Consider the following 27,368-nt stretch of genomic DNA (forward strand, 5'->3'; position numbering starts at 1 on the left):
CCTGTGTTTTGATTTACAATCCAATAAGTATAGTTCCTGAGAACAGACCACAGAACTCGGGCATGATAGGCTACAAGTGGCCAGTCCCACTGGGTACCACCTGTAAGCAAGCTTCAGGCTCAGGCCTGGGAGCCACTGAGATCTTCTGCCCAGAAGAGGGGCTGAATGTGGTTCAGACAAGAAGCTTGAGGTTTTCTTTTTTGAATACAAAATGAGCCATGGCAGAAAATATGAAAAACACTTTTACTAAGTATAAGTAAACAAAAACCACCCTAAGTAGCCCTCTCAGAGTAAATAACTACTAACATTGACATTTTTATCTTAGTTCTTTTTCTGTATTAATTTTACATACATATCTCTTTACATAGATGAGATTATATTAAATGTTGTCATTTAATATCTTTTTTTAACTCAATACCATCAGCATTTCTACATATCATTAGGAACTCTTTATAAACATCATTTTAGGGACTGCATAATATCCCAGTTTTAAATAAATAAACAGGAAATATACCGTTTTTCTTATATAGTTGATCCTTGAAAAACCAAGTGTTAGGGGTGCTGACCTCTGCACAGTCAAAAATCTGTGTACAACTTTCAACTCCCCAAAAACTTAACTACTAACAGCCTACTATTGACTGGAAGCCTTAAATAGGTGACTGTAATAAGTTAATCAATTAACAAATATTCTGCATGTTATATGCATTACATACTGTATTTTTACAATAAAGTAACCTAGAGAAAAGAAAATGTTAAGAAATCATAAGAAATGGAGAGCCTGGGTGGCTCAGTAGGTTAAGCATCTGCCTGCAGCTCCGGTCATGATCTCACGGTTTGTGGGTTCAAGCCCCGCATCAGGCTCTCTATTGTCAGCACAGAGCCTGCTTCTGACCCTCTGTTCCCCTCTCTCTGCTTCTCCTCCACTTGCTCTCTCTCAAAAAGAAAAGAAAAGAAAGAAAATCATAAGAAAAAACATATTCACAGTACTGTACTGTATTTATACAACAACAAAAAATCCACATATAAGTGGACCCGCAGAGTTCAAACCTCTGTTGTTCAAGAGTCAACTGTACTTGAACGTTTACTTCCAATTTGTCCACTTTCATAATGAAGGCCCAGATAAGACCTTTGTGCATTTTAGATTAGTTCCCCATAGACGTTGTCAAGGATGCAATTCATATTATTATTACAGCTTATATTTATTGAGCTCTGAATATATATCGAGTACTATACTAATTATTATAAATGCATAATCTCATTTGCAAAAATAAAGTAGGTGGTATTATTATCCCCATTTTAAAGATGAGGAAATGGAGACTCAGAGGTTGATTTGCTCACACATGTCATCTTCACACTGACTTAGAGCATGTACTTTTAACCACTACAGGCATGAAAAACATGTAAAATTCTTAATAGGTATTACAAATTCCATTCCAGGAAGTTTGTTTCATATTACATTTCCAAGAGCCACTCATAAGACTGTTCCATCATAACTCTGCCTGCACTAAGGAACTGAAAAATAGTAAGGCAATCTTGTTTAATCTGGTTGGTGAAAACTGCTATTACATCATTGGTTTCATTTATATTTCTTTTATTATAAGTGAGTCTGAGCATTAAAAAATCTTTCAAACAATAAAAATGTTTAAATGCCTACTGTAGGCATGGAGCTTTCATTATGATGGGGAAAAAAACAACCCCGGATATATAATTATAGTTGAGTGTGAAATATGTGTAATCAAACAATAATTTGATACATCAACCAATGAGTTCTTTTCTCATTCACTGCAAGTAACTATCCCCATTGAACCAGGAAGCATGGACCATAATGTACTCCCAGAGAAAGTTATCAGAATCAAATCTACAAAGATACCAAATTCCCAGAGTCCAGGGAACAGATGAAAGATGGAAGAAAAAAACAAAACTTTGAAGTGCATTGGCGCTAACAGACCCAGGCCCTCCACCACCAATACAACCGCTGCATTCTTCACTTCTGTACCCAAGCCCAGAAAAATGCTTCAATCTGGAGAGGAAGAAGGGGCAGAGGCAGAAAGACCATTCACTTTACCCTTGCCTTCCACTCCCACAGAATAGGTTGGAGGCAGCCAAGTGGAATATTCAAGAATCCACCAGTAAAGTGGACTTGGACTGTGCTTCTTGCCTTAAGGAGGGTTTTTCTCCAAATTGAGACCTGCGTCGGAGGGCAGTAGAGATGATGGCACCGTGGGATGAGCAATGATAGAGTGTATGGCAAACACTGAGAGGCAGGACTGCCAGAAGACTGTTACAAACATTTTGTAAAATGCTAACAGGCTAAGTACCAGGGTGCCATATAAATCTATAATAGGGGTCCTGATCCAGTCCAGTAGATGGGAAGGCCTCCTAGAGAAGGTGGAGCCATGAACCCCTAGTGAGGGTAAGCTGGACAGGATGAGAAACAGTCCCAAGAAGAGGAAAAACTTAGGCCAAAACCCAGCAGCCCAACAGAACAGGATGCCTTCAAGAAACTGAGAAAAGTTCAATACGGCTGGATCTTGAAGAACATACAAAAGAACCACAACAGAACCACTGGCTGTACCAGTTTTAGAATACCACGTAAGTCATGGAAAGGAATATGTATTTTATCTCAAAGGCAATCAGGAATGGGTGTGTGCATGTGCGTGTGCATGTGCATGTGCGTGTGTGTGTATTCATTACCAGTCTATTTACAGAGGTCTCTGTGTTTTTTATTACAGATTTAAATGAGAAATTGTTATATAGAAGGTAACTAGTGTTGAGAGAAGACATGAGAACCATAGCAAAGAACCAACAATCTAAGAAAACTCAGGCATATAGCAACTCTCAATATGAACCTTTCTGGGGGGAGGGACCAGGGTCCCTGCTGTTCTTTCACCTCCTCCCCTCCATTACATCTAGAAGACTTTCTCTGTTAATAACATTCCACTGTTGAACTGTTCTCATGAGGCTTGTGCTGGACTAGGCATAATAAGAATATAAAAAATACTATAACATAAGTACATGAAAGCTATCTTGACCAGGAATGAAGATCTTGGATTTCTTTTGAGAAGGAAGGCCAACATACCAGTGGTTTGTCTCTCAGGCATGCCCCGGGAAGACCTTTCTGCAAAATGTCAGCTTCTAAAATACCTTTAAAAATTAAAACAAAGTAGAATTTGGCCAAATCAGTAGTACCTAGTGGGTAGTCCCTACCTATTTGTGGAATGAAAGAAAAAAAAAAGATTATTGGAGTTAAAATACTAATAGGTTGTAGGGGATTTGGAGGCTCATGAAAAAGGCTCATCCTGGTTTTCAAAATCCACTTCAGGCCAAGAGGAAAAGGGCGCCACTTGGCTCTATGTGTGTGACAATTTACAACTGCCTTGTTGGTTGAATTTGAGATAATGAAAAGATAAATGTCCCCACAGCCAGCCAAATGTATTAATTATACACTGTAAACATAATTAAGAGGTGGTGTGAGCCCCATATCCAGGCACTGCAGCAGATGACCATGTGTCCCGGGAAACTACTCTGACACCCGTCACTTCACGTGTAGGAAAATCTATAGGCATATTTTCTAAGAATTAAGCTAATTTAGAGGCAACTCTTGCTTTCTTCCTGGTAGGTGGTGACCATCTGACAAATCCTAACTCAGATCCTTGCTGGACCCACACTGTAGGAACACAACTAGTGTCAGAAATTGTGTCCTCAAAATGGCAGCCATATTCTCAGGCCAACAAACCAGAGTGAGTTCCCCTATAATCCTCCTCACCCCACCTTTCCTGCCCATTCCTCTCCCTGCAGGTGACATTTGGAACAATTTCACAGGATTCACTAGAGGAAGTTTATACTGTCACAGCTTAATTTGAACCAGGGCTGCAGTTACTATAATAGGGGAATGGAGTTTCCAACCCACCAATCTAGCAACCTCTGCAAGGATTAACATCCCATCCTAAAAGCCCCATCTGTGAAGTAAGGCATTTGCATCTGACCTTGCTGTCTGTAATCAAAAAAGGAGGCTAACCTCAAATATGTCTAAATGGTGAGTGTGTATCCATTAATTGCTTAAAAGCAGCTCCTATTCCGGAGGCCGTCTCTCCAGGTCCTAGCAATGCTACTCAGTAAGTAAATCTTTATTTGTCACGATTTCAATTACAGTGAAGAGTCTTTAAATATGACTCATTAAGGGTGACAAAGAAAGAAGAGAGACCCGGGATACATTTATGCGTAGCCTGTTTCAGATTACTGGTGTAGAATAAGCATGTGGTACAGGGCAGGGCAGATGAAATTCCAGCTGTTTGTATGTGTGCCTGCTTGCTAACGAACCCAATGAATTAGCACTTTAAACAAACAAATTAATGAACACATTACAAGGGAGACTGGAAAGGGAGTATTAGCTCGGGCTGAAATACATACATTTCTTGTTTTTAAGCAAGTGGAGGATTCCATTTGTTCCCTAAATATGCACAGCATGCAGACATGCTAAAAATTTAAATATACAAAAAAAATTTTTGACTCAGCAGCTGCAATATCCTCTAATATGTCACCCTGCAGCTGTAGGGAAATTACATGTGGTCATCACTGTGTGATGCTTTCTTCAAATCACAAAGGCTCTGCTTCGAGGATCAGTGAGGATTACCCACAATCATGATGGATGGAAGCACACGGCAGTGAAATGACTTATTTCACGTCTTTGGAGCGAAGTCAAAAAAGCTTGAAGATATTAAAGTAAATGCATACTGTCAAAGCAATGGCTTTGGATGTTGGTTTTATGGGGCAGTGACTCCTTAGCTGATAAATAATGACCTATAAAGACAAATTTAGACACACAGTGAGTTTTTAATAATGTCCTGTCAGTCGATTAGGTTCTTAATGCAACCACATTAAATGCGTTTGGAAGCGGTTAAAATAATCAGCACTTGTGGCTGTTCCTCATCAGGCGAAACAGAAATGATTTCTTGCCAGAACTCGGGGCCCTTAAAGTGCGTATAGAATTGGAATTCAGATGCCACCTTTAAAATTGACGAGGTACTACTTGTGAGATAGTACAGAAGAAATCCACAAAAAAACATACAGATGGCGGAAGGGAAAAAAGCACCCTCTCTTTCCCCACAGATTGCTTTGTCCTAGCCCACCCGTGAGTGAGCTCTTACAAACCCTGTGTTCTTTTGTAGCAGTGAGAGGCAGTGCCAGATGGACGGAGCACAGCTCTCTGCTCAGTTCTGGTGCCAGTTCTTGCTGCCAACAAGGGGTCATGAGAACCACTCCTCCGTGTATGACGATGCCTCCTACCTAGCCTTCCAAAAGCTCATGCTTTGCTCTTGGTTTACCTCCCCAACAAGAAAACGTTCACTTCAATGAACGTTTATGGAATGTGAGTTGGGTGTGAGGCACTGTGGAAGTTACCTCAGGAGACAGAGCATTGAGTCAGATGCTGCATCTTCCCTTGAGATGGTCACGACAGGGTCTACTTTAGGAAAGCCACACCTGAAAGGCAACATATATTTAAGGGGGACCAGAGAATATTTTATCCAAAGAGAATAGGAAGGACTTGAACTTGGTGAGATGCGGCAGTGATTGGAATGTGCAATAGGGCAGGGGGGAAGCAGGGTAACTCAACTGTTTTCGAATTACCCTGATTGAAAAATCAGTAGTGGGTGGACAGGAAATTCAGCAGATGGAAGAAATGGACCTGGTAGATTAAGGGAGATGAAGACGGGTAGTTTCCTTTGGAGCTTTTGAGTATGGTGCTCCTGTGCAGTAGCTGTCCAGGAGGTAGACATGTAAAACTGAGGGCCTGGAAATGGCCATCACGTGTGCACTAAACATGGGCTCCGAGGAGAAAACAAAAATGAGGACTGGATTGAGGCTGGGAGGGATGCTGCAGTCCCAGAGGAAAAGGGCTGGGGGACGAGGGGAGGGAGGGAAGGAGGGGGGGAAATGAGTAACGAGAAGAGGAAATAACTGCCTGGAAAGACCAGTTCACAAGGGTGATGCACAGACAGGCTCCAGGCCACAGATGGAGGAGCCAGGGTGAGGGGGACTCCTTTCTCGGAGAAAGTAAGGAAAAAGAAGTATCTAAAAGAAGATGCAGAGACACTTGAGGAGAAACGTGAGGGAGAGTTTTTGTTGTTGTTTTTATCAGATCATGTTATTCTTTTGAATGAGAAAGAAAGCGGAGATGTAAACTGATCTGAGTGAGATTGGAGTTGAGGGAAAGTGGGGACAGTGCGCAAGAAAAGGCCAGGGTGGGCAGGATGACAAAACACCAAAGGGAGCTCCAAATAGTACAGTTGCTGAGAAGCAGAGAAGGTCTTACTGGACAGAGGCTGGTGACATGTGCTCAGCTGTGTGCCCTCTGATGTGGCCCCACTTCAATGCCCAGCTCTACTACTTCCTGGCTGTGAAACACTGACTAAATTGGCTAATGTCCCTAGTCTCAGTCTCCTGGGCTATAAAATGGAGATGCTACCAATCATAGGACTGACCTCGAAGGTTTGCAGTCAGGATTAAATGAGATAATACACGTGAGGAGCTGGCACGTAGTAAATGCTGAAAAATGTTGGCCACTATTTTCAAATTAAAAAAAATTTTTTTAAGTTTATTTAGTTTTTAAAAGAGAGAGAAAGAGAGAGAGGGGGTGGGGGAAGGATAGAGAGAGAGGTAGACACAGAATCCAAAGCAGGCTCCAAGCTCTGAGCTGTCAGCACAGAGCCTGACATGGGGCTCGAACTCATGAGCTAAAGTCAGATGCTCAACTGATTGAGCCACCCAGGCACCCCACTTAAATTTTTTTTTAATGTTTATTTTATTTTATTTTATTTTATTTTATTTTATTTTATTTTATTTTATTTTATTCTATTCTATTTATTTATTTTGAGAGAGAGAGACAGAGACAGAGTGTGAGTGGGGGAAGGGCAGAGAGAGAGGGAGACACAGGATCTGAAGCAGGCTCCAGGCTCTGAGCTGTCCACACAGAGCCCAACGCAGGGTTTGAACTCACGGACTGTGAGATTGTGACCTGGGCTGAAGTTGGCACTCAACCGACTGAGGCACCCAGGCGCCCCCATTGGCCACTATTCTTTATCCACTGTAGGCCCAGTCAGAACTGACACTGGTACTGATGGTCACGCCTACATCTAAATCACTGTTTTTGCCTATAGCATGTAAACCACAGAGATTTACATGTGTATAAGAAACATGGCTAAGTGCAGCCTTAGCAATCTTGCTATCTTTAGTACTGAGAGGATGACCTGTGGGTCTAAATTCAGTTGTGTTCTCTGAGCAAGACTGTGGCCTGCAGTTCTTATGAAGACAACAGCAGTCCTGATTTCATCGGGAGCCCTGCCAAGTAGAAGGTTTTTAAGTAAGGTCTTTCTGTTATTACTAAAGCCAGGTAAGATATTATTTAGTAGAAGTCACATAAAGGAGAATATACAAGTTCTTCCTTTTTTTTTTTTTTTTTTTAATTTAGGAAGGCCCCAATTTAAGCATAGGTCATGTTCTTTTTCTTTTTTTTTTTTTTTCTGGAAGGAAAAGTAAAGAAGAGAAACACCTTGAAATATTCAATCATCCTTCAACAGACAGGGTGGTCTCTTAAATAAAACACAAATTGGGAGAACAAGGGAGAGACAATCACTGAAAGTTCTGGAGAGAGACTGGATATGCAATTCATAGTTCAAGCAATAGGAGATAGGCTGACAAGATGAGGAATAAGAAAAGAAAGTGAATTGCCAAAGAAGAAGATAAGGAAAATAAAGCAGCAAGTGTTTAAAGAAAAAAAAAAAAAGATACTAGAAAATTGAAAAAATATAGAGATAGAAGAATTGGACCAGATGGAATGAAGTGGAAGGTGAACAAGAAAGAGATAAGAAGCAAAAAATGGGTCACACTAAGAAGAAAGACCCTTGACATAATTACCATGTGAAGCATTAGAAGGGATTATCATAATCATTAGGGCGCCAGATTCGAGTCATGTATTTACACAGCATTTCTTGATCACCATCTATGTGCCAGTCCATCACTGCACTGAGAATTCCCACAGAATAAGAATTCCCACCTCTACAGCAAGGTTTCCTGGACGATCAAATGAAAAGATAAATGAGAAAATGTTTTGAAAAGTATAAAACTCCAGAAACACACCAATGTTACTATTAACAATAACTTGAGAAACAGACCTAGTCCCAGCTGAAACCCTGCATCTCATACTTAACCCCTGATGGGCCAGGCGGTAAATCCACCTCCTGCTGGTTACTGCCCAGCTCCACGATAGGAAATGGCCACTCAAATTAAGGAAAACAAACATAATGGAACACCAGTTAGCCATTACAAATGATGATAATGTGGATTCTTCCAATATTTGCCAACACACGGAAATACATAAATTAAAGTGATATTTAAGAGAAATGAACAAAGAAATACATAGGTGCTGACTACGACTATAAAAAAATGCAACGTATCCACTGAAAAAGATTAAAGTGAGGGGCGCCTGGGTGGCTCAGTCAGCTCAGGTCATGATATCTTGGTTCGTGAGTTTGAGCCCCGCACTGGGCTCTCTGCTGTCAGCATAGAGCCAGCTTTAGACCCTCTGTCCCCCATCTCTCTCTCTCTCTTGCACTATTGCAATCTCTCAAAAATAAATAAACATTTAAAGCAAATGCAGAATGCGGGCACCTGAGTGGCTCATTCGGTTGAGTGTCCAAATTCATCTCAGGTCATGATTTCACAGTTTATGCCTCACACTGGGCTTGCTACTGTGAGCTTGTCAGCTCAGAGCCCACTTCAGATCCTCTGTCCCCCTCTCTCTGACCCTCCCCAACTTGTGCTTTCCAAAAATGAGTAAATAAATATTAAAAAAAAATAAAGTAAATGCAGAATGATATAAATTATTAAATTTCAATGTGCATCAATGTTTTTCTTTAAAGTGTATGTATTTATAAGAATATATACAATAAGAGTACGTGGCAGTCTAAAACAGCTTCCTTAGCATTTGAAACAGACAAGGAAGTTCTTGGAACATTCCCCAACAATGCTCTCCATCGCATCCTGTTACACCAGTCCCTGTTAATCCACCTTTTAATCCACTAATCAAAAAATTGTTCTTGAGTCCCTATTGTTGTAAAACTATATTTAGCACCGTAGAGTACAACAAAATGGTTAAACATGTAGATTTTGGAATCACACTAAGTTCAAATCTTGGCCCTGTCTTCCTACTTTTGTCATTTTGAACAAATTACTTACCTTTCTGTGTTTCAGTTTCTTCAAATGTAACATTAGTATTATTTTGGAGGATCATTGTTAACGTTAAATGGCAAAATGCATTCAAAGCAATTAGCACAATGCATGCCACATAAGAAGCCCTCAGAACAGTCACCTATTATTAGATACCACGAAAAGATCACTCACAGGAAATGTGAGCTAGTCAATGCCAAGTACTAGGTAACTGGTAGAAACAATCAGCCCACCAGGAATTAAAACGTGGGTCATGCCAAGAGGAAGCTGGTCCTAGAAAGGATGGAATCATGGGGAATAGATGGGCAGGATTTGATGATCAAAATAAGGTAGTAACTGCTTCATGTTTATAGTGTGTTTCTCTCACCTTCCTTTCAGTTTGTAGTTGCAGGACCAGTTACAGCAAGATGTAGGGCAGTGCTAACGCACCTGCCCCACATGCAGAAGCTGGTGTCAAACAAGAACCGGCTCTGACCTCTGGCTTCAAGCCATGGTGCACGGAGGCAGAGAGTGGGCACACTGGCTCACACAGGGCTTCTTCCCAGCTCCTTAATTATGTTCCACTTGAACTTGGGTTTTCATTGCTCGATGTTGGAGTTGTATCAGCTTATTCTAAAACAGGCATTTGTTGCTCCTTTAATTTGTGCATTTTAACATTTTCACCATTTTTTAGGGCTCCCATCTTTCAGAAATGATGACAATAAATGGGGGAAATCATGGAGGGACTCAAAAGCTTTTCTTTTTATGATTTGGAAGAAAGATGTTAACAGGTCTTCTAATCAGTCCACAAATGGCTTCAGTCAGGTTCAGAGAGCAAATACTTCTCAGAGAGCAAATCACTGGAAGATGATTATTGATTGCTCTTTGGTGCTTTCAACAAGCAAGAGAGTGGCAAACCTGAGCCCTCTTGGTGACATTCTGCTTGCCCAGAGGACAGAAGGAGGAAGGAAGGAAGGAAGGAAGGAAGGAAGGAAGGAAGGAAGGAAAGAAGGAAGGAAGGAGGGAGGGAAGAAAGGAGGGAAAGGAAATCCATAATCTGAGTATTGGTTCATTATTTCACTTTACCTTTAGGGAGTGCCAATAAATTGTCAAATGTGTTAAAATCATTGCAGGACTTCCCAAAGACTGTTCTGCAAAACACTCATCAGCTCTGAGAGGCTATAACAAATAAAGGGGAGGGGTCTGCAATGAAATGTGTGAGAAATGGTGCCCAGTCTCCTTCATTTTAGAAATTCACAATGCACATCTGCTTTTTTAAGGTTCTAAGAAATTCTGCAATAAAGAATAGTGCTTCACTTTATTTAACTGAGAATTTCCCAAATTCACTTAGCCAGAAGTCTTTTTTTGCATGCAATACCTATTAACCATTGTTTAAAACTTGAGTCCCATGGAATACAATATGAAAATGCTCAGAATAATATTTCTTTACTGACACTTGTCTTCTTTTGCTTACATTCTGTCATTACTGCCTAAACAAACAAAATTCAATCCCCCAGAATTGTACAACCCTAACAAATCAGCTGTTTATAATTTTCCAGGTCTCCCCCTCTACATATTATTCTCAGTATTATCTCCTCTTCCAGGTAAGAACTCAAAAGTACAGCCATCCCATCGGGCATTCCACAAAACCCACAGCATTTTTTTAATGCTTCTGCATCTGGATATTTTCCCCTCATGTTTTCTTTTTAATTTTCACCATCTTCTATGAACAGGGGAAAAGGTTTTAGCTGAGAAAGACAAGTGGAGAAGGCACCTCAAGCTTTGAAATTTGGGAGAATGTTGTTTACATGTGGGCAAAATGTAAACAACAACAAAAATCTATGATGAAAAAGCCTGTTTCCATAGCACTGAACCATGCCTGCTGCAATTTGTCCACTCTTGCCTCTCAACTCAGTTCATTTATCTTTGTTGAAAACCTTCAGCCCTGGCCTAAATCTCACAAACTATATATTTGCTTTGATAAGCTTGGAGGAGGGAAAAAAAAAACAAAAAAACCCACACATATGACATCTCCATATGTGATAACACATTGAGGTTTTGGACCTGTTCCCAGGATGTGTTTATTCTTGTCTGTGTGATAGATTAGATGTAATTTTCTTTCTTAAACAGCTAAGTGCAATTAAGAGGTCTCTGATGATGATCTTAGGTACAGCTCAGATAGAGAATAAATCCTGTGAGTAAATCCTACCACCCTGCCAAGCTCACACATGATAGAGGGAACAGAGAGGGTTCTTCTCCAGGGGCTAGACTTTCCTAAGGATGGTAACATGCATTTCACTGATGGCACTGCATGGGGAGGATTATCTTCTGCTTTGTCTATCATCACAGGGCTCTCCCTAACACCTTCCTGAGTTTAGATAAAAGTCCTTGAAATGTTCCAGAGGTAAACTATGACCTGACTAAAGCCACACTTGAGTTAAAAAAAATGTTCTAGGAATTTAGGTTCAGGGTAAAATAAAAATAGCAGATGAGCTCCTAGTGGCTACAGAAAGAAACGGGTGTTCATTTAAACCTTCCACCTCCTCATGGACAGCTACTCCTAGATGTCCAATGATCAACCCAAATTCAATTTGTCGAGTTCAAACCCCTTGCCTTCCATTTCCTGCCCTTAGTAAATGGTACTCCCAGTCCTCAAATTTATTTGCCCAGAAACCTTGAAAATCATCCCCCAAATTCCCTCTCCCTTAGTCTCCAGGGCTGAGACATTGCTGACTTCTCGATTGCTTCTATTAGGTTGAACCATATAAACTTGCCACTATTTGATCATTTGTGCACAAAAACCAGCAATCTCACACAGGTCGACCTAATATATGATTAATTCTTAGTGAAGCCAAACCCCCTTCTCTTCATACCCTCAGCAATTTTCTCATTAAAGGGCTTCCTCTCTGATCTGACTTCTTACAACTACCTCTTAAGATCCTTTTGCCCCAGTCTGGTCTTCTACACAATCTTTGGTGGATCTTTCTCTTCACAGAAATGCAACCACGACCTTCCCCTCCCTAGAAACCTCCAAGACACCCCCACAGCCTTGATGACAAAGTATATTCTCCTTAAATATAACATACAAGGCCTTTCTGACTGGCCCTGTTTCCTTCTGCTTCAGGTACCATGACTCCCACACTCAGGGCTGACATTCTGCTTAATTCTTTGTTGGTGCCCGAACAGATCATAGTCTTTGGCCCATTTTCTGGAATGTTCTCCCCTCCAAATCTCCAAACCCCTCTAATTCTCACTCATCTTTCAAAATCATCTCAGTTATGGTGTGCTCTGGAAAACCTTTACTACCCACCCTCCCCCACACCCAGTGTGGGTTAGGGTCCTGCCCCACAGATTTGCCTCCTCTCCATAGCAACATCATATTCAAACATATGTCCTTCGTTCACTCTGCTGTACTCTTCCTGAATACAAGCACCATATCTTATTCATGTGGGCATCCCCAGGGCCCAGCACGGTGCCTGGCATGGAGTGTATGTCTAAAAAATGTTTGATGAAGCTGTAAATGAAGGAATTTGCTACAGAGAGAAGTGTGAAGACTTATGGAAAGGATATATATTTCTTGAAAAAGCAAACTTTGGGGTCAGTGCACTCCTTGAAAAGATCAACAATTGAAATTACTGGTCAAATTATTCTGTAACAAGCACTGACACACCAGTATCTATTCAACAAAGGATTTCTAAGCACCATACAATGGTTAACTTACTGAAAAACTTTCACTTACTATACCCAATTCCTAGGACAGACAAGGTTTGTCCCATGCAACATATTTTAGTGGGGACTATTCTTCTAGGGCTGAGGATTTCCAGAGTCATTTAACCTAGTCCCATGATTCTTTATTCTAATGGTCCCCTATTAGCCTTAAAAAATTAATGTGACTCCTAATCATCTAATTTATTATCAAAGAAGGCTCTGGACATTGGAGAGAACAGAACTCATTAAAAATTAAATTTTTCCAATTTCCTTACATAAACATTTACTTATAAAATATGTCCCAGCATAAAATTTTTAGGGTCCACATACAGAATAGGTTGGAAATAGAAAAGTCATCATGAAGGTCCACCCTTCTAACTCCTCTCTCTGACTATAATCTCTCCTTGCTCTAGTTCACCTTCCACAGCTTATAGGTGTCCTGCCCAGAGCACAACCTTAGCCAAGGCACAGTCTTCTCCCAAACTCTCACGACTCTATTACCCACAAGATTCAGTTCAAACTTTCTGGCCTAGAACTCTGCATTCTCTAGACTCTGGTTCCAACTTAAATTTTCCAATCATTTCATCTAATGTGCCTTAATACAAACCTTGCTCTTCAGCCAGGTGGGACCACTCATTGGCCACAAACGGCCCACATGTTCTACCTTCTGGCCCGTCTCCTATGGAACCATACCCAGAAATCCTGCCTACCTTCCCTCTGTCTAACCAAATCCTAGCTATGACTCAGGAAGAATTTAGGTTCTCCCTTGTCTACAATGCTTTTCGCATCTTTTATGCCTCTGAACTCCTATAACCCATATTGCCTGTTGGTGCTATTATCCATACGATTCTTTGTACGATTGTTAACTGCCAGTTGTGTTTTTGGTTCATCTCCTTAAGTAGCGTGCAAGATATCTGTGTCCCCTCAAATGGCAACTCAGCACCTTGTGGGTTCTATGTAAATACTTACTAATGTACTGAAACCAGGAGAACCTCTTAGTTCTCATAGTAACTGCTCCTTTGTATCCTAAAGTAAGAAGCGGTTGCTGAACTCAAGCTCACAAACTATAATAACAGTCAGCCCCTGCCATCCCTAGATTCTTCTTCAAGGGTAGGCACTAATGTTTTCTACCTGCCCACTTCCCAAGTCAGCCGTGCCTATAGCTGGCAGTACTGGTAAGAGGCTCACACTCTGCAGCTGTGGGGTATCTCATGAGTCTCAAGCCTGCACTCTCCGAGCTTCCACTTTTCATTGCCCCTAAAATGTTTGCAGTCTTTACAATTATGTTTTTCCCTGAATACCAGCATCTTTTGGCTGTAGCCCTGCTGTTGACAGTTTAGTCTTCCTAGTATATAAATTCTGGACCCCAATGTCTAGCTATCAACTAAGGTCATCTGCAAAAAGGAATGGATCACCCAGGACCATGGCACTACCAGCCACACTTGGAGGGTTGTCATTAATTTGCTGTGCCCCCCCACCCAAAATGGACAACTGAGGCATTAATGCTGTCCCAGACTGAATGTGTTTGCTCCATACTATGATCTAGATAATTGACCACACCTCATATCACTGCCCAAAGACAAGTCCTACAGACAGATCAACCTCAGCAGCATATATCCAACCAGATCTTAGCCTTTTCACCTTTCCCAGCAGCATCTCAGAATGCCTCCCAATCAAGCCAGTCAGAGATGTGACAAAAGCTGTTGCAGGCAAATCTCTTTAAGTTTCTCCTACAATTTGGAGAAATGGGTCAAGAAATATGTAATAACCCACTAGTCTATACATTCTCTCTTTGAGGGCATTGTCTCGTTCACCTTTCCTTTTTTTTTTTCTTTTCTTTTCTGTATTCTGAGCATCTGGCCATGAGTAGACACTCAAAGATATCTGTCGTATGAATGGATGCATGAACCCTAAACACAGTATGGCTTCTTCATCATTACCCAAATTCCAGGCTACTTTCCTAATATAGACCTTTTTTGAAACCTGAGTTCTAAAATGAGGAGGAAAAAAAAAATCCTATCTCCTGAGACAACTGATTTACTTTTAGGTTAATCTCCCTAAATTTTTGTGCCTAGGGTTGATGGCAAAAGTTCTCCACAGCAAGAGGCAGAAGATAATGTAGACAAGAGGGAGAATCTTCAGAGTGACTGAAGAAATGTGTTGCTATCTTAAGCTGAAGTGCACCACATAAGGTGCTATCATCATCACTTCAATCTTCATGAATATAAGGTTCCAAGTTTTTTCAGCAGTTTCAAGAGTGTTATTAGAAGATTCCATTTAAATCTACAAATATTTACTAAATGTCTGATAGGAAGCAGTGAAGTAAGTTCCCAGACATGAGACAAATGCCTCCCAAAAAATAGCTCTTCATCTGATGACAAAGGACAAATATGAAGAGACCCTTTTTTTTTTTTAAGTAGCCTCCACGCCCGGGATGGAGCCCAACGCAGGGCTTGGACTCACGACCCTGAGATCAAGACCTGAGCTGAGATCAATGTGGGCTGCTTAACCTACTGAGCCACCCAGGCTCCCCCAGATACAAGACAGGCTTCTTCAGCCTGGTATGGAGAACCCCAGTCTTTGGCTTGTGATTTCCAGAACTCTGAAGGAGCTCTCACTCACCAGTGCAGTACCCCACCAGGTTGAGGAATTGTTCTTCTTTACAGCTGGTCCTGCAGCTCCCACCAGCAAGAGTGACATGAGGGTGACAGGAGATACAGTCAGAGTCCAATGGGCCGTGGCACTGCCTGCAGGTGGGGTGGCATTCTGGGGAGAGAAATGAGAGCCAGGATTGGAATGAGCCACTCACCATGTAAACACATGAAACATTAATGCACTTCCACAAATATCAGCAAGAGCAGACTTCAGACACTAATCATCTTTCGAAGATTCCTAAGCAAGCCTGGCATACCGTCAGACCCGACCAAAAGATGACGTTTCTGCTGCCAATGAAAATGCTGTCCAAGGACAGAAGGTGGAATCTAGAACCATCAAAACTGGAGTAATTGGCTGCACATTCCAGAAGCCCCAGCAGGAATAGCCCCAATCTATAGAAGTAAGGAAGCTCATTCCGATCAAGGTCACAAAGCAGACAGGTGAGCGAGTGGCAAGACGCCCTCCCTCTCGTTAAAATACCTTGCGTGATTCAAAGAGCTAGACAGGGAAAGGAGGGTGACATTTTGCTCCTCAGAAATTCCTGGCAGGCAAAGGGGAGCCATACATAGCAAGGGACAGCAATATTTCCAACTAGAGTCAGATGCCAGCCACGCTCTCCCTTCAGGCCACAATTTGGATGCCTCCTGTTAGCAGCAACGCTTAATTAAAATACAAAAAAACAGAAAGCCCTCTTCCTGGAGGTTATCGTGAGCCAGGTTTGAAGTTCAATTCCTTAGACAAAACCATGTCAAAGCTGTGTTTTCTCCCAGGGAAAGCTCAAATTACTCAGGGGGACTGCCCTGGAAACAAGTAAGTCGCAGGAGGTGTAGGCGGTAAAGATAAGGGCGAGGAGGAGTCAAAGAAGGCTGCAGCTGCAGTTGCATTGATGCTGCCAAGGCAGGCAGCAGGGGATTTAAGGATTTCTCTGCCAAGGACGAGGAGGTCTAAGCGTGTCTGATTCCAAGAGGAGCAGAGGCGAGGGACCAGAGCTGGGCAGTGCTTGCGGGAACCGATGACAAAGATTTCCCTTCTGGCACAGAGCTGATGGAAAGCACAGGCACAGATTTCGTGTATAGCCAACCACCTCTCACTTCTCATGGTGAGAGGCCAAGGGAAGATAAGGAGTTATATATAAAACAAACAGATAAATAAATAAGGCAAGCAAGTAAGAAAGTGAGCTGCTGATTAGAAGGCTAGCATGAGCTATCATCACTCGTCATCCCTCCTACATTCCTGAGGCTCTTAACTTGGAAAATGCTTGTCCTAAAGATACTCGCATTCTCAGAATGATTTCTACCTCCCAGTTCTTCCTCCCCACCAGATTTCCCGCCACCCGGGTGCCCTGCCAACTCGGGGCACCGTCCATCTGCTGGCTGCAAGCGGGCAGAGGCATAGACGGAGGAGAGTTAGAGCTACTCAGACTTGACCCCCCAACAATTTCACACACAGGACAGCCAGTGGGACCAGGGTGAGGGCACAAGAAGACAGACAACAGTTTTCAAGGACAACCCCAATGACGAGAAACCAGGAACATTCCCACTGAGCCTGATAGAGTGTGTAAAGTAGAGCAAACCCATCTAGCGCCTAGAGAGATTAGAAAGGTATTTGAAAAAAGAAAATTCCAGAAGAAATATAATACTGATCCTCAGTCTAGATTTGCATTTACATTGGATTTCCTATTTAGAGTTTGAGGCTAGATGAACCTGGCAAGCATTAACTTATTTTAAAAATATTTTGTGCACTGGGGCGCCTGGGTGGCTCAGTCAGTTAAGTGTCTGATTCTTGATTTCAGCTCAGGTCATAATCTCACAGTTGTGAGATTGAGCCCTGTGTAAGGCTCTGTGCTGACAGTGTAGAGCCTGCTTGGGATTCTCTTTGTTTCCCTCTCTCTCTGCCCCTCCCCTGCTCATGAGCACATGTTCTCACTCTCTGTCTCTCAAAATAAATAAATAAACATTTAAAAATATTTTGTGCACTTATTATATGCTTTCTGACTCTAGAAATACATGTGATACAATTTTATAACAAGCATATAAGCAGGTCTCAACAGTCTAATTTTAGAAACAAAATGGTAATCATGATAGGATGTGTTTTGTCTTTTCTTCCATAGATACAAGAAAACACAGTGCTACAATAAGGTGCTTAAATTTTAGTATTTTGTCAATTCCAATAAAACCCTGAACTAATCTCAACCAGTAATTTCTAGAATCTCTGTCACTGAAATATAAAGGTGTTGTTAAAAACTTATTGGCCCGACACACCAAAGAAGAAAACAAATATCTTGCTTTCATCTCTACTCTCTTAGGCTGTAGCCAGGGGAAGTGGAGCTGAGAACTCTAGAGTTAGACCCAAATGCCTGGTCCTACAGAGCCACATTAGAACCTGGATGTAGTAGCTTCATGATCAACACCATCAAATCTACCCCTCCCTGTGTGCACAGGGCAAAGCTGACTCCAATTTTTTACTTCATCTGTATTTCCCTTATTGGAAGAATAGAACTTCATTTGTTCCCCTCACTCTATACCTTTACTCCTAACAAGTTCAAGATAAGGATGTACAGCTCAAACCTAGTGTCCTGGTATGACAAAAGTTTCAATGACAGAGTCTGGCTGCAATACAGAGACATAACCATGGCATAGGGAACATGCCCCAGCATGTTACATACTCACCTGTGCAACCGCCTTCCTGGTTAAAATATCCATCTGGGCACTGGGAGAGACACTGCCCATCCAACAGCACTTGAGAAGGCCAGCAGGCTGTGCAGTTAAGTGGGTTTTTCCCTGCACACCTGAAACAGGATTGGTGACAAGCTGGAAGAGAGATAAAGCAGAGGAGACAATCAAGAAAGCTGCCGTATGACAAATTCGGGAGCTCTGTTTCTCCTGTTAACGTTCCTGGGTTGGAATAAGTTCTGCACATTCACTTAGTTTTTCCCAAGGACAGAGTACACATCTCACATACTTCTTTCTAAAGGCCATATCCTGCAAAGCAAGCATCTGTGGGACCCAGATTAAGTAAGGCACAAATGCCACGGAACAGAAATAACCATTTGCAGAGGCATACATTTCTTTTCTTCCCAAGTTCCATTCTCAGAGAATGTCAAAGAAAGACCAGAAAGCCATAAAACAGGTTTCCTTCCCTCAGGACAGTTCCTCCTCCATCATTAAACAATGGGCTGCTTATCAGGCTGCTCAAATTATAGCAAACAGTGATGGAAGCTTTACTTACTCATTTACTTACTCAAAAATTTATATGGTGCCTACTTTGATGGAGACTGAACATACACAGGTGAGAACTGTCCAACATTTTGAGCTGCTCAAACTAGCTGCATCAACAGACACACAAGCAAGGAACTAGAATGCAATTAATGGGAGGCAAAGTATAGTAGAGAGAGTAAGAGCATCACATCACAATTCTATGTGACCTTGACTAATTTATGTAACTTCTCAAGGCTCCTACTTCCTCATGTATAAAATGAGAATATAAACTGCACATACTGCAGGGGGTGTTGTGGACACTAATTGGGTTTGATGCATGTAAAGTTCTTAGGATAGTGCTAAGTATATAGTAAGGACTTAATACATCTTAGCTGTAATTATTATCATTGAGTGCTATGTTGCAAGTAGGTATACATAGGTATACCTACTTTTTATTTTATACATAGGTATAAAAAGAAATGTAGAAGCAAAGAAGAAAGAAGACATCTCTGCTTGCCTACATCAGACCTTTAAGAACAAAAGGGTTCTATAAGGAACTTATCAAACTCAACACCCAAAAAAACAAATAATCCAGTGAGGAAATGGGCAGAAGACATGAATAGACACTTTTCCAGAGAAGACATCCATATGTTCTGGCTGACAGACACATGAAAAGATGCTCAACATCACTCATCCTCAGGGAAATACAAATCTAAACCACAATGAGATACCACCTCACACCTGTTAGCCTAAAATTAACAACACAGGAAACAACAAATGTTGGCGAGAATGTGGAGAAAGGGGAACCCTCTTACACTGTTGGTGGGAATACAAACTGGTGCAGCCACTCTGGAAAATACTATAGAGATTTCTCAAAAAGTTAAAAACAGAACTACCTCACAATCCAGAAACTGTACTACTAGGTATTGACTCAAAAGATAAAAATACTGATTCGAAGGAGTACATGCACCCCAATGTTTATAACAGCATTATCAACAATAGCCAAACTATGGAAAGAGCCCAAATATCCATCAACTGATGAACGGATAAAGAAGATGTGGTATGTACGCACACACATACACAATGGAATATTACTCAGCTATCAAAAGGAATGAAGTCTTGTCATTTGCAATGATGTGGATGGAGCTAGAGTATATGATTTCACTCATATGTGGAATTTAAGAAACAAAACAGATGAACATATGGGAAGGGGGGAAAAGAAAGAGGGAAACAAACCATTTGAGACTCTTAACGACAGAGAACAAACTGAGGGTTGATAGAGGGAGGTGGGTTGGGGGATGGGCTAAATGGGTGATGGGTATTAAGGAGGGCACTTGTGTTGAGCACTGGGTGTTGTATGGAAGTGATGAATCACTAAATTCTACTCCTGACAACAATATTACAGTATATGCTAACTAACTAGAATTTAAATAGAAATTTTAAAAACACCAAAAACCAAAACAACAGTGGACATGTTCCGTGAAAAGAAAAAAAAAAAATTATAAAGGCGATATTTGCATGAAGTCCCAAGGGTGGCCAGTGTATTAATCATGCTTTTTTACTTTCTGATACTTTGACATCTGGGGTCCTGCAAATCCTAGAGAGACTACCTTCCCAGGGCTAGTCAATTCCTAGAGATAGTAAATGACTATCATGGTAGAATGCCTTTCATATGTTAACTAGCCAGTCCCAAATCCACATACCATCACCTCCCCTATCACTCACAGCCACTATCCTCTTGCCTGTTGGAGACATTCCCTACACCCCAAAGCCCACTGAAGTTATTCAAATTAGCCAATCCTAAACTGCTTACTCTGTCTCACTTGTACTTTCCCACAGAAACCACAATAAAGGTTCTTGCTTACATTTTCCCCTCACTCTTCTGCCTCTTGACCAACCCTGGTGCTTCTGGGTGTGGCCCCTGTGGGCTCCCTCCTCTTAGAAACTGTGAGTAACACATTCTTTTCAATGACAATTATCTCCTGATCTGTTGGCCTCATCACACCTGAATAATAATAAAACCTCTATTATTAAACAGCTAGTCATTCACCTCTAATCATTCATTTGTTATTGAGTCTCAAATAGGTCTAGGTGCTGGGGATATAATGGTGAGTAAGACAAAGACCTGATTCTTAGCCATGTGGATGATTTCAGGCCACCTGCCGCTGTCCATCCGGTGGACAAGATCCACAATTGCAGGGACACCACTCTGAGTCTCCTCTTTGGCCTCTCTGCTCCTTCTATCAAATACCCAGACAGAGACCAGCAGCTTGGAAGAACCAAATGTGATTTTACACCAATGAAGTCTCCATTTCTATCAACCTGCTATAAAAATGCAACATACGTTTTGTAATGTATGCAAGGCTAATATAAGCTAGGATGTCCTGGTCCAGCAGTACTGGTTGTTAAATATTAAACTGCCGATACATGGCTGACATACACTGCTGTTCTAAGTCTTCTAGTACTCCCTGCAGCCTTGAGCCCATGCTAATATCCTGCCCTATCTATAAACCAACACCTAAAAGGTTTAACACCTCCACCAGGAGGCTTCCAGGACCCTGCTCCTGAACTAAGACCAATATCTATTTGGATTCGTCAGTACCTTGACTTACTGGTTAATAAATATTTGACTCTCATCTCTGGGTATACTGCAGAACTTTATACTTATTCAACAGTATTTATTACAATATGAAAAACAGAGCTAGAGCTCCAATTTTTAAAATAATTTCCTTTCTTATATTGCCTTGTAAACAACTCTATTAGCACAAATCACAGTAAGAATTTTTCCCCCAATATTTTCAAAATCACTGAGAAAATATTTCCTTTTCAAAAAACAAAAAAAGAATAGGTAAGCAAATATTAAAAGGAAGGGTACACATTAGCCCATTATGCAAGACACGTTTAACACAAATGAACGAAGCGGCATGTAATCAAAAGTCAGGTGGCAATATTTCAAAAATCAGCTAAATTATACTGTCAACATAAAGCTTTCCAGGATGATTTGGGGAAGCAACATACTTCCACATATTTAAATATACCTACGACAATACCAATATGTTTATATTAGACTTTACAAGATTGCTAAGATCCCTAGCTCTTCTTCTTATACCTCCCTAATAAATAGGAAATCAAAGCATATCATTGTGGAACTGAAAACTAGGGAATATGAATTAATGCCTGTGAGCACACAACATATTTTATTTCATTCCATTTAGTCACAAAGTCAATGTGATAACCTGGCTCAATATAAGTAAAGGTTATTTTTGAATTCATAAAACAGGAAAGCAAAGAGGACAAATAAGTTGAAAGATTGATGGGCCAAGAATTCCACAAGAAAGTCCCTTTGTCACCCACTAGATTTTAGAAATTTAAATATCACCACATCAAACCTTAGAGCTGGGGTCATTGGAAATGTTTAATAACCAAATGGATAATGAGCCTGTTAGTTGCCAAGGGACACAGAGGGAAAAGGACATACTGGGTGGCCACCCTGTCAAAGGATTTTTTTTTTCCTTTACAATGCTCTGTTTCTGTAAGTACAGGCATTTGTACCTTTAAAACAATCTCACAAAATTTCAATTCTGCACCAGTTTGGGAAATGTCTATACTCTTTCAGTGACTTTAATGAGGCTCTATCATTCTATGGAATCTGCTTTCATAGCAGGAGTTCTGGTTTGAAGTCTAAGATCCTTCAAGGAAGACTAACTCCATTATAGGGCATATATGGAAAAGATTTGAAAGAAGTTCTATGAATAATTTCCCCACGTACTACTACATTTTTAGAGAGTGACTTTCCAGTTGATGGCTAAGTATATTTCTGAAAAAGCATAACTGAGCAGCTTAAGCACTAAAAGTGTTGGCATTAAAACTGTCCTTAGATGATTGTAAAGTCCACTGAACCGGACTCCAGAAAAATATTACCTAAAACAATTAAAACATATCAATTTTGGTTCTTTTATATTCTACTCTCTTATTCTATTCTACCCTATCCCCTATTTAAATTTCAAACAACAAACATACTACTTTTTTTCTTTTCAGTGATATAAAAAGTGGTTCAGCATCCCTAATTTTATATCATATAAAATTTCCTGGCTTTTCATGTCAAAAACAATTTTTGAGGTAGACTTCTCTTGAATTATGATGTAAATATCAAAAACCCTCTAGGAAATACAGTAGGAGTCCTGTGACAAGGGATGAAAACTGAAATGAATTAAGTCAAATAAAATCAATCTCCTCCTTTCCCTCACCATCCTCTTCTTTCTTCTCTTTCTTTCTTCTTCCCTTTTTTATTTTATTTTTTTTTAATTTTTTTTTTTAAATTTTTTTCAACGTTTATTTATTTTTGGGACAGAGAGAGACAGAGCATGAACGGGGGAGGGGCAGAGAGAGAGGGAGACACAGAATCAGAAACAGGCTCCAGGCTCCGAGCCATCAGCCCAGAGCCCGACGCGGGGCTCGAACTCACGGACCGTGAGATCGTGACCTGGCTGAAGTCGGACGCTTAACCGACTGCGCCACCCAGGCGCCCCATCTTCTTCCCTTTTTTAAAATGAGCTGATTTAACTTATCCCTCCATTCCTCCCCACTCTCCCACTAAATTAAGAACCACTTAAGAGTAAACATCATATTTTTTCCATCTCAGCTCATAGTAGTACTGTAGTACTGATCATAGTCCCTGTCCCTGGCGTGTCGTAAGTTCCCAATCAATGAATTCCTGCTGATTGAATGGGTGGGTAGGTAGGTGAGCCAGTGGGTGGATAGGTAGATGGAAACACTGGCAACACATTCTTCTAATTCTCCCATCTCTCTGATCATTTGCCCTCAGCCTTTCTCTGTTTACGTCAGGATACTGGAGCTTCCCAAAACGGCAACCTCTGCCCTTCTTCTCACTCTAAGAAAACTTATTCATGGCTTTAATGATGACCTCCATGCTGGTGAGTCCCAAATTTATGTGCACATCTCTGGCCTTTACTCTGAACTCCAATTACATAAATCTGCGTAAGGGATATCTCTAACTTGGTGCTTCACTGGTGTCTCATATTCCTTATTTCCAAAATACTACTCATCATCCACTTCCAAGCTCAGCCCATATAGACTTAATGCAAATTATGGCATCACATTCCTTCTGCTCAAAATTGCAGCTATTATCCACCCCCAATTCTACAACCAACCCACCACATTGTCTTTCTTTTTTATTCCCTGCCTCACTTGGCAGTCCCACCATACACCAAGACACCCATGCTGAAAACCTTAGACTTTTACTTTTCCATCACCACAACCCATCCAAGACTCTGTCAAACATCATAAATATGTCAAATCTATCTCAGCTTAACCATCCCCATGACCCTTTGGTGCAGACCTTCAATATCATTCATGATGTGGATTAGTGCAGCAGCTTCCCAACCAGTCCCATTGTTTCTCCGCATTTACTTGTTGCACAAGTAAGGGATTGATTTTTATAAAATGCAAACTGACCAGATTATTCCCCTATTTAAGATATTTTAAAAGTTCTCCAGTACCCAGAGTGTCAATTCTAAACTCCTTAGCGTAGCACATAGAGCACTTCATGATGTAACTCATCCCTATGTCTCCACTTTCGGCTTTATACTGCGGGAATACCAAATGCATCGTACTTCTCCAAATATGTCATGCCTTTGCACCTGCTGTTTCCTTGACCTGGAATGCCCTTTCCCACCTTCTTCCCTGGTGAACTATTAATTCTTTAACAAGCTGATGATGTAGTTTTCTCTCTGCAAATATTTTCTCATACTTTCTCTCTCCCAGACAGAGTCAGTCTCCTCTATGCTCTTTTGGGGATAGAAAGATGAAAAAGATATAGATCATGCCTTAAGAAAAGAATGATCAAGTAAGGGAGACTGACATCTGAACAAGCAATTAAAAGAACATGGTACACGCTGTTGTAGGGGCCAAGGGCGGGCTACTTGTGAACTTGTGCCTACTGCCATTACAGTTGGGGAGCAAGAAATTTCCTGTCCCCTCAAGGTCCTTCTAGCTGGCCTAAGAATCAAACTGACATGAGACAGAATAACAAGAGAAAATCAAATTTATGTACGGGAATCCATACAGACACTGGAATTCCAAAGACATGCAAAATGAAGTGCATATGTTATCTTAAACTAAGGAGAGGGGTTAGGGGTCTGAGAGCTCAAAGAGAAGACATACAATCCTCAGGAAGATTAAAGACAGTAAATGTTAGGTAAACCAATGTTTGCTGGGCCACTCAAACAATGGGACATACAAGGACTTTGATCAAATAGATCTTGCTAGGTTCTTCCCTGTCTATCATACCCAATTTATATCATAATGTAGTTATCTATGGTCATAGCTCTCTTCCTGGAGCAGGTCCTCTATCTAAATTCTTTTTAGGCAGGTGTGGGGAAGGTAAAGAGATTTTCCTGAATCTGCTGGGTTTTGATTGCTTTTTAACTGAAAACAGTCTTTATGCCAAAGTGGCCCATCTTAGGGCAGCCTGCCCTTGGCCCCTACAACAGAATGTGTATCACGTTCTTTTAATTCCTTGTTCAGATGTCATTCTCCCTTACTTGATCATGTGGTCCTTAAGGCATGGTCTATATTTTTTTCATCTTTCTATCCCCAAAGTTGAGCACACCCATGCTATAAAAACTAGAAGGGGAAAGTGAAAAAGATTGAACATTACCAGAAGGCATGCATTTATACAGCTTATGTCAGCACTCTAGGGACTACATTAAAGAGTGTTGCTTAATATAGATGCCATGTATTTTATTCAATTAGTGCAAGGGAATCCCAACTTCATAAATAATAACATGCTCTTAAGCGGAGCAGGCAGACTCCTGCCCATTTATTTCTTTAATTAAAGCTCTTTGCCTTAAGGGCTTTGGTGAAACTTAGCAACAACTAAATAGATCAAAATACAAACAATGTACTTTTTCTTCCGATTCACCTAAAGCATGTTAATTAACTGACCAAAATAATTGGTGAATTTCCTATTTAAAAAGAAAAAAAAAATGGTGTTCCAGTCCAAGATGGTGATATGGGAGGCTCCTGAACTCACTTCCAACTCACACCAAATCTACAGTGACACCTGGAACAACTCCCTCTGAAAGAAATTCAGAAACTAGTTGAGGGACTCCTAAATCTCAGGCAAATAAGAAAAAACCTGTATGGAAACAGGCAGGAAAGGCTGGGACACTCTTGCCATAAACCCCACCCCCCTGCACAGCACCATACAATCAGGAAGGAACTCCCAGTTTCTCCCTGAGGAATGAAGGGTTTAGAGTCAACATGTGATGCCCCAGCTTTTAAGAGTCCACTTATGGGATGGGTCCCCAAAACCCTAGCTCCGAAAGCCAAACGGGCTTGAATCCACAAAACCCATAAGACTATATATAGCAAGTAAAGAAGTATTTCTTAATGCGCCCACAAAAATTGGTGGCAGTTATCCCCCCAGGGCTCAGTACAGAGACTGGAAGTCAGAAAAGCCCATTCTCCCTGTCTTTCCCAGAAAGAGACCTATTTGCATACCTTAAAAATTGTTGGCTAAGGGTCAGGCTTCTAATTTAACACATGCATAAAGGCCTACTGACTGCGAGACTCCTAGTAGACCTGGGAGGTGGACACCATATTTGTGCTTTACCTCTGCCTCCTTCCAGGTCATTTGTGTCTTCCTAGAAGGCACTTATGCACATGCTTGGCACCCCCTTGACAACCTGGCTCTGGTGGTAAGTGAGATTAGAGTTCACTGGTTCAATGGGACTATAGCAAACAAAGAAACAGTTCTTAACTGGCTGGCTATCACCCCATGGCTCAATGCAGAGGAAGCAGACTGAAATACCCATCCCCCAGTGTTCCCTTCGAAGAGGTATATTTGCATGATTTAAAAGCTGCTACTTGAGGCTCTAGTGTTGATCAGCCATCATCTTGGCTGCTAACTGAGATCCTCCCCTTTGGGACACTAACAAATCTTACGTAGCACACCCTCAACTCCTAGAGGCCACTAAGAACAAAGAAAATGGCATAGACAACCACAAAGGGTTTGAAAAACACTCAACGGCTAGGGCTGGCTGAACAATAAAGGTACAGAGAACAAACTGGTCGTTGCCAGGAAGGAAATGGGTGTAAACTTCCAGATATAAGATAAATAAGTTCTGGAGATATAATGTGCAGGATGGTGACTACAGTTAACAATATTGTATATTTGAAAGTTGCTAAGTGGTGATCCTTTCCCAGTATATACATATATTGAATCATGATGCTTTACATCTTAAACTAACAAAATGTTCTATGTCAATTACATCTCAATAAAACTAGAGGAAAAAAATTTTTTTAAATTGATACCAAACCTGTACTGACATGTGCTTCCTGCAGTAAGACCCAGCCTAAGGAGACAATACTATCTTCAAGACTGAAAAAGAAGACCTGGAAAGATTTGGTTGCTAAAACTTCCCTGGGGCACCTGGGTGGCTCAGTCAGTTAAGTGTCTTGACTTCAGTTCATGTCATGATCTCGCGGTCCATGAATTCGAGCACCACGTCGGGCTCTGTGCTGACAGCTCAGAGCCTGGAGCCTCTTCGGATTCTGTGTCTCCCTCTCTCACTGTCCCTC

The 27,368-nt window shown here is 41.1% G+C and overlaps 1 protein-coding gene across 2 annotated transcripts in view; it reads right to left on the bottom strand.

Annotated features, from left to right (window-relative positions):
* FRAS1 (Fraser extracellular matrix complex subunit 1) overlaps positions 1 to 27,368 on the bottom strand; it is a 426,783-nt gene that overhangs the window by 171,695 nt on the left and 227,720 nt on the right. For both annotated transcript variants that reach the window (XM_047855347.1, XM_047855346.1), the window contains exons 19-20: positions 18,237 to 18,377; positions 15,535 to 15,678 (exon numbers count right to left, since the gene is read on the bottom strand). In XM_047855347.1, the coding sequence (XP_047711303.1) occupies positions 15,535 to 15,678; positions 18,237 to 18,377 (285 nt within the window). The remainder of the gene's footprint in view (positions 1 to 15,534; positions 15,679 to 18,236; positions 18,378 to 27,368) is intronic.

Source organism: Prionailurus viverrinus, chromosome B1 (assembly GCF_022837055.1).
Source record: "Prionailurus viverrinus isolate Anna chromosome B1, UM_Priviv_1.0, whole genome shotgun sequence".
In the NCBI taxonomy this organism is placed as follows: domain Eukaryota; kingdom Metazoa; phylum Chordata; class Mammalia; order Carnivora; family Felidae; genus Prionailurus; species Prionailurus viverrinus.